Source organism: Athene noctua, chromosome 3 (genome assembly GCF_965140245.1).
Source record: "Athene noctua chromosome 3, bAthNoc1.hap1.1, whole genome shotgun sequence".
In the NCBI taxonomy this organism is placed as follows: domain Eukaryota; kingdom Metazoa; phylum Chordata; class Aves; order Strigiformes; family Strigidae; genus Athene; species Athene noctua.
Window position 1 is genome coordinate 32,263,135 of NC_134039.1, and position 13,549 is coordinate 32,276,683.

Genomic DNA, 13,549 nt, shown 5'->3' on the forward strand with positions numbered 1-13,549 from the left:
AAGAATATAAACCAAGGAATTCTTGTTTCCCGGGTCAACCAATGACTGCAATGCTGCCCTCGCAAACCTGGCATCTGATCTGACATCAAAATCATTATTTACTTCTTGGCAAAAGCTGGAGGGTTAGTCCACATTATTTTACGCCTAAAAACAGGCAAAAGATGAAACCTGAGTTTTGTGTTGTGCATGGATATATGGAGGGAGAAAAAATGTCCTGCTTTGTAAGATATTATATGATACTAACCATCTGATATTCTTTAAAATAAGACACTTTTACTTAACATCAGCCAGAGCAGGAGAGAGGTAAACACCAAAAAAATGTAGTCCTGTTGGTATAGTAAGCAGAACCATAGAAACATTCAATATCAGCAGTTTCTTTTCCCCCAGTGCAAAATGTATTTTTAAAGGAAGACAAGGAAATATATGAAGGTCAGATTATTTTCCAGAAATAATTTTATTATGAATATTGGATAAAGCTGTTGTCAATCACTGGAGCTGGAAGTGATACAACTGCCTCAGAGAGAGTGATTTTTAAAGGACATTCGTCTTGTTCTTTTATTACTCTCTGCTGCTACCAAATTTCATTGTTACTGATCTATTAATGCCATAAGGAAGCACAAATCTTCTTTTTCCGTACTACTTTTTCAAGAAGATGACTGTACATTTTATTATTTTTTTTAATCAGTACTAAGTAATCTAGGGATCATAACAAACATGATAACAATATTGCATGGCAACAAACTGGACCCTGCTCCAGGTCTAGTATTGACCTTGTGCTGAAGACATTAATGATGTAGCTGGATGGGCTATATCTCTTTCCAGATAGGAAACGCACCAATATTCCTAAACTAGAATTTTTGTCATGATCAGGACTGATGTTCCAGGCGCTAAAGTCATAGTTGATATTGACCTTAGAAGTCTTCTGTGTATTTTTATGTGCTGACACTGAACAGGCACTTAGTGAAGTATTCGCTAAAATATAATAAACAGCCACAATAAGAGTGAAGACAGTTATCTTCACTAATTATTAAACAAAAAGCTCACTAGAAATGGCACTAGAAATTGCTGCCACAGGCAGTAAGAAGATGATAAAATATAGTCATGGACAATCTGGCACCTGTGCACTCTCGTAAGAGTACAAGGCAATGCTAGTTATGCATCCCGCATTAACAAATCCCACCTAGCAGATACAATGCATATGCTATCGCAGCACTTCACACATTAACAGATGTAGAACACATCTTAAACTTACACAGCAGGAGCTGGTAGGAATGGAACAGTGTTGAGAAGTCTCTAGCCTGACAGCACAGAAAATATGACCACAGGAAACTTTATTCTCCTGTCCCTGAAAAACAACACCCTGCTCACTTGAGTACAGTAGCTGAATGAAGCTCTCTGTGCCTCAGAACCACAGTCTCACTGGTGGAGGGAAAACGCAAAGGTATGGGAAAAATGTTTGGAAAAAAACATGGTCCAACAGTGAGGTTCATGCTTGCACACACTTGAATAGCTCAACTGTTCATAATTTTCTTCAATGAAATTTACAGAGGACGCTCACTGAAATTTTCTCATTACCAAAATACTTAAAAGGCAGTTCAACTATGTTCAGTTACTTGCAATATATAAACATTTCTTTTCAGTCATGCCTAAGCAGAGTAAGTTAAATATAATTGAAGCATAAAATTATTCATGTTGTGTAGCTTCCATCATACTTTAAAAAGTAAAACAAGAAAATAAGGTTAGTAGTTTTTAAAGTTTAAATATGTATGAATGAATATTTTCACCTGTGCACTTTGAAAGTTCCATATATCAGTCTGCTGGTTCAAAATCACAGCTAACATGAAACTGAACTAGTGAACTACTGTTCTCCAGAAATACAGTACAGGCAGAAAGCAGATAATATTGCATGTAGGTGAACATGCAGTGTAAAGAAAAAGAAAACCCAGCAACCTTTCCATGACCACTTGTAACTGCACATTTTCACTGGTGACAACTATCTGACACCTGGCAAACATTAGTACATGCATAAGCAAAACTGGTTTGGGAAAATGTCATCGTTCTTACTAAGCCATCTCTATTCTGCTTTTGTACAATACTGCTCCTTCCAGTATAGGCTGTGAAATGAGAAGTATCTCTGTTCAGTTAAACCACATTTAGATCTGACACATGTGAAGTTCTGAAGAAGTAAAGTAACTACAAAGCTTTGCCCATCAAAAATCAGAAGGGAGGGGGAAAAAAAAAAAGAACTTTAACGACTGGTTCAGCAACACAACCCTGCCTGTGCATGAATCTTAAATTTAATTGCAAAATTCTGTTTATCCTAAAAAGACTAATTTTCGTAACAGATTTAACTACAGTCCCACTTATGTGCACATTTTGTGGTTTAAAAGAACACTGTTAGTTCTTGTGTTTTTCTTAATGCAGTGCTAGCCAACAGCTTCTGAGAGCACTATGCAGGCTTCTAAACACTAGGATCAGTTGCCAGGATCACCATGCAAGTGTGCCTGGCGAAGTTTCTGGTCCTTGTCCTTTGCAAGGCACAGGAACTGGGAATGCAACATAAGATTATTTGGTTTTATAATTAAAAAATAGTAATGTATTATTATTATTTATTAAATCAAGATGGAGATGTTCAGTCTCATTCTTCCAAGACTGGATGGGCTAGCATTCTGCATGGAAAACATTTTCAGCCAATGTATGAGAGCACAGATGCAAAACAAGTAAACAAAGCAGCATCACTTGGCAGCTTCACTATGGGATGACTATGAAACTACAGTAGCTGACCTGAAGTAACTACCTTCACCTCAGATCCAGGAATATTAGTAACCGTAATGTAAGGGAACAGCAGGGAAAAAGGGGACGCCAGAAATATCTGAGAGGAATTGGGAAGAAAGCCTAGAGGAGATAAAGTACAATTGTAATGAAAAACCCTCAAAGAAGGATTTTTCTCTATTGCCTTTTTGCTCTACTTCTTAGGTTATTTTTGCAGTAATTCTGGTTTATATTACTTTTGATATACAGATTTATTCTCTCCTGAGAGAATGTACCATGAAATTTTAATTAAGTAACAACAAGCTAAGAGAACACTTCACATGTATTAAAAAATAAACATAAAACCTTGCTCCATAAGAGATTGTGGACTATGTATCTTGTATGAAATGCAATAATTACCTCATGGCTTTTAATGCTAATTTCCTAATTTTTAAGTATCCTGCATATTTTTCCTCGGACAGTTAACAATAATTTTCTTAAGCAACAGCAAGAAGGAATTTCTATTTGATTTCTAGATATTTACATGTTTGTGTGGAAAATCTATTCCAGAAAGCTAGCTGACATTTATGTTCCCTTTCACACAGTGATTCTATCACTGTAAAAATTTAGAATTATAGCTGAAAATAATTTATTTCTCCCTCATTTGTTTTAGTACTATGCTGCTTTCAGGGGCTTAGCATAACTGCAACAATAAACCACAAGCAGTATGCAAGAATTCAGGCAAAATAATCCCAAAGTAGCAGTGGTAAGCAGCCCAACACTATCATTTTTTCAGCAGCATTCAAGGCATTACCGGATAAATGGTATTCTTCTAGAGACTTCACCTGTTGTGTCTATATCCAATGAACTATTTTGCTTCTTCAGGATCTTTACAAACCATGGAAGAGATCACAAGATGTCACGGCCTCAGCTGTCAATAATATATTGTGAACAGCCATCACTGATGCAATCCTAAAATGTTAAAAATACCTAAAAGAGGATCTGTCTTGAGCGAACATAAAATGGTTAAATCTCAATGTAAGAAAGACAGAAGTGATGGGAGTGGAAAGGGGAATATACAACACTTGAAAGTCTTCAGCAGAGAGAAGTGTTACAAATCTTCAGCTGTTGCTGCCTTCCCACCAAACTTAAGTAGCCAGAAATCATCAGTATTACAGTACGCACAAAAAAGGTTTAGCATCTCACTGCAAAAACTGGAATGCTGTCCTTAAACAATTACATAAAATCAGGAACTGATACTGCTAGCGGGAGCACTCAGTTATTCTCTGTTCCCTCCCCAAGCTACACCGCCTATGTCTTGCACTCCTGTGTTAATATTCCTGTCCTTTCCTCCAGGACCTGAGTACCACTAACCACACCCCCTACCCTGCCACTCACCATGCAACTACGAACTAATCTGACAGGGCATGAAAAATTAACCTTCCCTCACTTCCAGTCCATTAATAAAGGTGCATGCCCAGCTGTGTATCTGTCATCTCTAGAATGGATTATTGCAATTTGCATGACGTGAAGCTGATGTCAATGACTCCAACTGGTACAGGATGCAGCTTGCTTGCTTCCTCTATGGTTTAGGTCAAAGTGACACCTCAGGCTTTATTGCCCAATATTTTTAGATTCCAGTTCAAGTCCTAGACTGTAATCTCCAAAGCTCAAATTTGTGATACATTAAAGATTAAATTATTATCTCTGAATATTAGAAATTTATGCATCTCTTCAACAATACAGATCACAAAGTTCTGCATGAAACTTTTTACAGTTAGAAACAAAACATTTCCAGTTGTTGGATTCAAGCTCATCATGATATTTCAGAGGATTTTAAAGGGATACAAGAATCTAATTATTTCTAAAAAATACTACAAAACTGTCCATTTTGCAGGCACTGCTCCACAGTATCAGAAAGTACTCCATTATTTACTCCCTACCCTATTTTCAGCCCAAGACTAGAAGACTAAAGACAGGAGAAAACCCATACTTCGATAAGAGTTTTATCCTAAAAAGGCAAGAGTCAGAAGCTGACTGAGAACATCACTACTACTCTACTTAGAGAGCACTGAGATACTATCGTTATGGGAAACAATATAAATCACTAAGATAAAGTGATGGGTAACAAAACTAAATTTCAGAAACATTTTTAGGCAGTAAAAAATGCCTTGGAATCTATTTTCCATTCCTCTTCTTTAAATGATTCTATGCATGTTCAGATTAAAGTAGAACTGTAACAGTGTGACTGCAGTGAACTCCATGTCTTGAAGAATCACATGCCTAATATCTGACTTAGAAGGCAAGAAGACCACTTACTAAGTCACTGAAACTATGTAAACAGAGTTCTTGTACACATGAGGGGCAATGCTGAACTCTCTCAGATGCTTATTTTTCGAAAACATCACCGGCCTAATTAGTTTTATCTGCACTGGCTCAGAGACATGGAATTAGTCAAAAGAAAAGTAACTTTTTGTTGCTGGTCAGCATATGCTGGGTTTTATATTTAGAAATTAATAAGAGAAGTTATTTTGCAGATGCTTGCTTCAGTTCCAGCTGCTCCACCTGCCCAAAGTATTTTCAGGAAGCAAACTGCAATACAAGTCACCTGTTAAATGAAAAGAAATCCAACACAAAAACCCCAACCCCAAAATCTTTGTTCAAAAGTATCCTTTATTCCTATGAAAAGATAAATTGAATACTTTCTCTAGAAATCACTTGAAGTGTTCAAATCAACAAGTAGTCCTTTCCATCAGAGACATCTCACCTTTCAAGGCTGCTTGCTCAGCTTGCATATACATCCCCAGAAAGAAGTACGTACAGGCAAGGTTCACCCAAACATCTGGATTGCAAGCTGGTTGTTTGGTTAAGGCCTCATATTCCTGTAATAAAAGAGGGGGCTGATTTTTTAAAAAATGCATAATAGACTTGAATTAAATATCCTTATATATTATATAATAATGTATTTTTTATATATTATACATAAATAATGCAACAGACTTGAATATCATTCTTCTTCCACCATTTTACAATTCATCATTAAATTACTGAGATCACACAACTTATTCTCGAGTTCATTGCAGTTCTTACAACGAAACTATTACATTTTAGCCTAAGATACGTCCCTAGCTCTTTTTTGTTTACAGCAATAGAACAGACAACAGGAACAAGCAGTGCTACAAATTTTCACTGTAGCAGCATGAATTCTGTCAATACTGAAGTTATAAATATATTAAAAGCATTTATATTATTATATATTTACATATTATAAAAGTAAATAAATTATTAACATATTAATATTTTATAAATATAAAGTTAAAGGCATCAAAACAACCAACTTTTCCTCAGTCTTCTCTAATGTTTTCCTGACTTCTCCAGTCAAAGCCTGGGAGCCACAAGCACCAGTGAAATCTCCCTGTGAATACTTACTGAAGCAAGTGTTAAACATGCTTTTAGAAACCTGTAGGTAATGTCTCAGTACAGATTAAAACGGTGGTCTCCAAAGTGGGGTGTGTGCACTCCAGCAGTTGTGCAAGACAATACCATCAGGTGCAAGAAGAAAAATTCTTTGGTAACATTAATAACCGAAATAAATATTTTTAAAATAGTGATTTTTTCATCTTTATTTATTTTTATTTTTTTTGTGTATGATTTATAATACATTTTAGTACAGTAGTACATGTATATAATTTATAAATAAATATATGTATCTATGTATATTGGGGGCGCATGCTCCAAAGTTTTTTACTGACAGGGGTGCATGATCAAAATTGTCTGGAGACCAATGCATTAAAATAAAAGACTAGAAGATGGTATTGGGCAAATTTGAGATTTCCTAATAGATAAAGATATAATTATAGTAAATATTACTAAACTGTGCCTAACTTCACCATTTCCCATTTTAAGATTTACAGCCAACAGCTACAGAAAATCACCAGATACCATATTCTGATATTTCTTACACATCCACATTCATTACATATCCATTAATACTGCCACATAAACTACTTAATGTCTTGTTAATTGTGAAGTGGTAAAAAATTAACAGAGAAGTCTTTCATTATACTTTTTCTAATGAAAAAAACTGCAGCTACTGAACAGTAATATTCCTGAAGACAAACATCTTTGCTCTGTGTAACAATAGGTACTAAAAACAGAGGCAGGTAGACCTCTCAATGCCATTTTTTTTCCTCTTTCAGGTTTCTGTTAAATTACTAAGAAGGACCCCAGCGAAAGCGCCTCCTGCTCGTGCTCCTGTTCTCCATCCAGCCATGTGCAACAGGCAGCGTAAGGCAAAGCAGGCAGGGTCATGCAAGGTTCTCACAAGACCTTCTGAAAGAGCGCCATCCACATACTCCCAATCACCGTACACCTCTCATGCCTTCCAGCAACACAACCCCTTGCTGACTCTGTACTCTTCCTCCAAACATATGAACTGGAATTTCCCTCTGCCTACGGAGAGTTTACCAGATTGTGCCACTACGGATGGAAGACTTCTTACCTTTGAGGGAAAGGCACAGATGTATATACAGCACTAGATAAAATAAGCCATGCCCAAAGGACAGTGAATCCCAAGAATAGAAACATACTGACAGCAATAAAGTTTACAGTTTGCAAGCATAACGAATTTTGTTTTTTCTGTTGCCAAGTGAAAATAAACTGCAGTCCCAAACAGAGAAGATATTGGTAAGGCATGCCCTTAAAAGCCAGCTCAGTCTTGCTAGTACTTTAGGGACTAGCTGTCCTTCAAGAAGATTTAAAATAAATAAATAAAACCCCCAAACATTTACATAGAGGCCAACCTTTCCTACTGAGGCCAGTTCAATCTTAACATAGGCCTGTCATGGAGCTCTGAGAGTTAGGCCACTGCTGTTTATTGGGACCATCTGGAATCTTTCAAAATCCATTCAGATTAAATGCACCCAAAGGTCTCTTTCGGCTATGGCTTCAGGCAGATTAATTAGAAAAGACAAAGTGCATAAACACAAGTCATGTTCTGGCTTGGTCATTCAAAGCAAGCAATAAATAAAGAGTGCTCTAGCAGTACCAATGTTAATCTATGGAAACACAGTAAAAAAAATGAGGACTATTAGTGCTCCTTACCCTGTAGTTCTGGGCCACGAGCCCAGAGCATGCGCTGTTGCCCCTTTCCTCAATAAAAGGCATTTCACATCAGTTTCTCAAAGACTACTTCACAAGAGCTTTCCCCCCCTCCTCTCCAAGAAACCAAACTAACTAAATATTCCAAAAGCTTTCCAAACAGTTGACCTGTGGCATATTTTTGCCAACCAAGAGCATAACAACTTCTTGATATTTCACCCTCCTTCACCTCTTGTCCCTATCACAAGACACATGCTCTTTTCCTCAAAAGCAGGCTGCCAGATTGATTGCCTACAACTATGACAATGCTGAGGCCAGTGAGATTCTGCTCAGTACCCTTATTATTTGTGTGGATTCTTCAAGCCTGTAAACACAGATCCTAAAGAGCCAAAAAACAGGCCAACCTATATGACTGCCCCACATGTACTCGAAGGAGGTGTGGAGATGCTTAACCTGGCTACAGTAATGACAGAGAAGCCTAGAGAACTTTCCCAAGCCAAAAATCCGTCTTTTACTTTCTAGGTTCAGCTCTCAGGAACTTGAGTGTGCCTGTATTCTCACACTTCCCACAGAAGTAGTCAAGCAAGACCAGATACTGCTCATGGATGAACCATTACCCTAGTATAGCCCTGTTCATGACTTACTATTTGACTGAAACTATGCTGATCAAAGCCAGTGTAGGCAGGAGGTCCCACCCAGTGAAGAGATGGAAGGGCTCCTGATACTCTGCTAGGAGGGAGGCAGCAGATAGAAGAGGCTGTTGGAATTGCTGGCTGTAGTTTGTGAGATTTTGACAGAAACAATGCATTGAAGGCTCTAGCTTGGGGATCATGCTTTGCTCTCACATGTGCAAGTGATAGGCCAAAATGGCATTATCATGTCTGGCAGCTGTATCACGCCTGCATCCTTTGTGCCTAAGCCCAGTCAGAGGTGCACAGTGCAAATGCGAAACCTGCTCCTGAATCCAACCTAGCAGTGCACCTGTCATTGTCAATTTGTCTCTTCAACTGTCAATATCTCAAATATGTCTTATAACCCTGCCTTTCTTAGGCCCTGGCTGCTTCAATTTATAAGATCAGTCAGCTCAGAAACTGAATCATGCTCTGATCATGACTCATGCGCTGAATTTGGTTCTTGGGTGAAACTGGGAAAATTTTCAGGAAAGGTTTAAGATCAGTGCTATGAACAATTTATGGCAGAAAGATAGGCAGATTTTTCCCCATTAGGAATAGTAGATGTGGAAGACTCCAGAAAACTAATTAGATGCTGCCATCTACCAGTGAAGTTCTGGCTGCCATATGATGCCGGGAGGACACTGACCACTCAGTGTTAGTAAAAATCAATTTGTTGTGAAGGAAGCTAGAGAGTCCCCAGGGAGGGACTGCTACCATGACTGCTCTAAGAGTCGAGTCCAGTGCAGTACCATTTGTAAACTGGTGTACAGTAGTAGAGATGATCCCATCAGACCAGTGTTGGTGGCATACCCTTTGAGAAAGGCATCTACCTACTAAGAAGGGGAAAGTGTGACCCTAGTAAAGCTGAGGTTAGAGCTCTACCTGGAGAATACATGACTGTTGGTGTGCCTATAAGAGAATGTGAATTCTCTCATGTGAATGTGCCAGATATTCTGCTGTCATTCTCTGTTAAGATATTCTTGGACCTGGACGTCTGCGTGTTTCCCATTTTTTCCCTGCTTCTCCCACTAGTGGATGATGGCCACCTCACCCAATTCCCAAGCCTCCCCAAAAGTTGCCGTACACCTGGCTCGCTATGCCTGGCTCGCTATGAAGGTGTAATTACAAATAAAAGGATTATCAAGCAGCATAATTTCTGAAGACTCTCCTCAGGTACATGGAATACAAACCATGAACCAGGAATACAGTGACACAGACTCTGCATTGTCACTTTTGCAGGCACTTAGGAACATGAATCATTTAGATTGTGTGTGATATCATGCTGGAGAATTCTGCAAAATCTTATACCCAGAGTATTTTATTTACAGTGCTCTTGGCACTCCCTAAAGAGTGCTCCAAGATCTCGAGGGTATAGATGATCACGGAATTTGTCCTTAGAAATACAGCAACAATGCCTCTGTAACATAGCAGAGAAGGTACGCATTACACTCAATCTCGAAGCTGATAACTGAAAGGCAATTCAGCCTCCACAGTCAGCACCGTTTCCCTTGATTATTACAGGCTTGGGAATTACAACTATGGTGTTCTGTCCCAAAAGAAACTAGGTTGAGATGCACAGGCTCATCTTTCACATGCCACCATAAAATGAAGAAGTTATCAGGACTTATCACTGTGACAAAAATCTGTCTCAAATCTGCAAAGATAGGCCCTGTGATCTCTCACTTAAAACACACACACACACACACACACACACACACACACACACACACACACACACACACACACACACAAAACCAAACCAACCACAAACCACGCACACACTGTCCCTACTCGCACAGAAAAACGAGAAAAAGACGACTACGTTGCAGTTTTTAAAAGCCTGAATCAACAGCATCACCTAGTGGTGAACCAAACACCACATACAAAACCTAATCTAAAAATAAATAAAATAAAATACGTTATTTTTTCGTTGAAGGAAACATTTAAAATCTACTCTGCCTATAAAAGCTCCTACTGGGTCTTCCAAATAGCAAAATTTATTTCAAAGAGATTGCAAGCTATTTTTCACTTGTATACAAACATTTTTAATCTTTTAAACCTCCACTCTCTAGGTATAAATTAACTACAGGAACTGATTATCACATTCACAATCTTTAAATTCTACAACTCTAAACATGAATATTAAGTTACCACTATGTCCTATATTACTATTCTACATTCTATGCTGTCAATTTGTCAATTTGATTCACTGAGCATTTCTAATCTCCAATGGATGTTTCCTCTTCCATTTTTTAAGGGGGAAAGTGGCTTGCGAATTTACTCAGAAGCTTTAGAAATTCTGTTTCCACCTCACATGAATCCTGTGCACATGACAAGGTATTACTATAGTAAAAACTAAAATTAGGTTTAACTAAGTTAAAACATCTAATTTTATCTGTGAAAAGATCATCATTGTTCTATAATCCATTTCTCCATTATTATTTTCTTTTGTTAATACTTTATAATCTGTTTTTAATATTTCTTTCAGGGAAAGCAAGTTAAAAGACTGCAAAACCAGATATATTTCGCAGTTATGCTTCACAGTGCATTGTGGTGGAGATCTCCCTCAGCTGACATTGACCAAAACCATAAGCCTTAGACAGTGCAATCCAGCCTTGTATGGACCCAACAGTTCACATCTGTGGGAATACAGCAAGGAGACAAACAATATTCAGGCAGACTGAGTTGTTTTCAAATCTTTACTAGCTTAAACACAGCCTTGTGGGTATCACTACACCACTCCACAAGGCTCCCTGTTCTGGTTTGCACACTCTATAGAAGTCTTAACTTCCACAGAGAAATAAGCTAGCACAACTGAGGAGATAAAGGAATCCCAGGGACAATGGCAATAAATTGAGTTTCATTGGAGACATAAACGAGCACAAGAATTGCATATGGACTCATACACTGAAGGAGATACAACAGCACTGTATGGTGCAAATATTAAAAATGTATGTGTATTTGAATAATCAACATGTCTCTTATGGAAAATGTCTCATTTCATTGAATTACCTAATACAAGAAAACATAAAGAACAAAGTACATTAAATGGCAAGGGGCATCAACCTCTAAAGAAAGAATTTTAAAAGCATGTGTATTACAAACTACACAACGAAGACAAAAACATAACTAAATCTGAAAAACAAAACTGTGGAAAGCTAGCTGCAAAAAGGGAATGGAAAATATAGGACATGAACGATGACATTTAAAAGGGCAGATGAGGTTACTGAGCCTAGTATAAAATCAGACAATAGATAACATTTTCAAATGTCTATTTTCATAGGCAAATACCTTTTTTTTTTCCCAATTCAAACTGCTTTCCATAGCATCTGCTTTACTACTATATATTCGTACTTTAACTGGCTGGCAGAACTGTTCCCTATTACAGAACATCTTCCTCCCATTGTCATCGTTTTATCACAACATCCCGATTTCCAACTCCGGAGAGTAGGATTTTCCCACCTTACCTCCAGTGCTCTCTTGTAGTCACCCAAATGAAAGGCAGAGTATCCAATCCAAAGGTCTGCATCCTCCTCCTGCTCACCCACGTGCCGTTTAAACTTCGTAGAGAAGGATGTACGTATTTTGTCAGCTGCCACACGATGTGTAAAGCCCCTCAGATAATCAAAACGATACTGGGCCATCTTATATCAGGGGTGGTTTGGCAGCTGGGGATGCCACTGTGGTGGGGCTGCTCTCACGTTTCTGAGGGAAGCGGCAGGCAACCCTCCCATGCCAACCCCAGCTCTGCGACGCGAGGGGCGAAGCTGCCGCAAATGGGCCTAACGGGTGCGGAAGGAGGCGAGGGGGACACAAGGCAGGGGAAGAGCCGCCCGCCGCCCCGGCCGGGTCGGGCGCTGCCCTGGCGGTGACGGCACCGCTCTCCCGGGGGGACCGGGACAGCCAGGGTGCTGCCGGCGCCCTCGGGCCGGGGCCTCCGCCTCCGCCGCGACCCGTTACCTCCAGCAAGGCGATCGCGCCGGTGAAGTCCCTCAGGGCCAGGAGCTCTTCCAGCTGCGGCACCTTCTTCCCTTTCTTCTTCCGCCGGTCTCCCGGCGGCGGGGTACCCCCTACGGCCGGCTTGGCCCGGGAGAGCATCTGGGCAGGGAGCAGAGCGAAGCCGGGTCAGAGCGGAGCCTCGGGGCGGCCACCCCCCGCCCGAGGTGGGGGCGAGCACCGCGCCCGCCCCACAGCCCCCCGCCTCGCCGCCTCTCACCATCCTGCCGCCGGGCCTGGAGTCCCCGCTCCGCCGACGGCGCCGTTGCTACGGTAACCCCGGGACGGCGGAAGGCGGCGGCGCGGGCCCTGGCGCGGCTGCGAATAGGCGTCGGCTGGCGACAGGCACCGTCCCCCGGGGTTCCGCCTCCGCCGCTGCGGCGGGCGTCGGTCTCCGTGGCGACTGCGGGACGGGCGGTCGGCCCCCCAGTCCGTCTGTCCGGTTGTGGCACCCCGGACACACAGGGCCTATGGCTTGTGGTCTGTGCCAGCTGCTGGCGCCGACGCCTCCGTGCACACACCCACGTCCAGAACCAGGGTGAGTCCCTCACCCAGGAACACGGTTCGAAATGGGGTTTGAGAGGAAGACGAGGCGCTGCCCTGGTCAGGTGCAGGGCACAGCCAGAGAAACGTACAGATGAGCAACTAGCTTGCACGTCACCAGCCCCTTTTATCCCCTTGCCCTGTGTCTCATTGTTGAATATGAAACTTTTAGAACAATGTGGCAATATTATGCTTAGCTCAAGAAAGTAATTCAATGTCATTTTTGTAGCGAGGGGCCCAAAACCGAACACAGGAATCGAGGTGCGGCCTCACCAGTGCCGAGTACGGGGGTCAGATCCCTTCCCTGTCCCTGCTGGCCACGCTATTGCTGACACAAGCCAGGATGCCATTGGCCTTCTTGGCCACCTGGGCACACTGCTGGCTCCTGTTCAGCCGGCTGTCAATTTGTGGGAAGCCAAGGAGCACCTAGGCTTGCACAACCCTAAAATAAGCAATGTCTCTCCTGAGTGTGTGATTATTGACCT

At 40.9% G+C, this 13,549-nt stretch overlaps 1 protein-coding gene across 2 annotated transcripts in view; it reads right to left on the bottom strand.

The window, feature by feature from the left end:
- Positions 1 to 12,835, bottom strand: part of IFT56 (intraflagellar transport 56) — a 56,088-nt gene extending 43,253 nt beyond the window's left edge. Inside the window, exons 1-4 of one of the 2 annotated variants that reach the window (XM_074901398.1) lie at positions 12,742 to 12,835; positions 12,486 to 12,623; positions 11,993 to 12,085; positions 5,519 to 5,633 (exon numbers count right to left, since the gene is read on the bottom strand). In XM_074901398.1, coding sequence (XP_074757499.1) covers positions 5,519 to 5,633; positions 11,993 to 12,085; positions 12,486 to 12,623; positions 12,742 to 12,744 — 349 coding nt within the window. In that variant the 5' untranslated portion in view covers positions 12,745 to 12,835. The remainder of the gene's footprint in view (positions 1 to 5,518; positions 5,634 to 11,992; positions 12,086 to 12,485; positions 12,624 to 12,741) is intronic. The other variant, XM_074901400.1, reaches the window with a different exon arrangement.
- Positions 12,836 to 13,549: the final 714 nt, after the last annotated feature.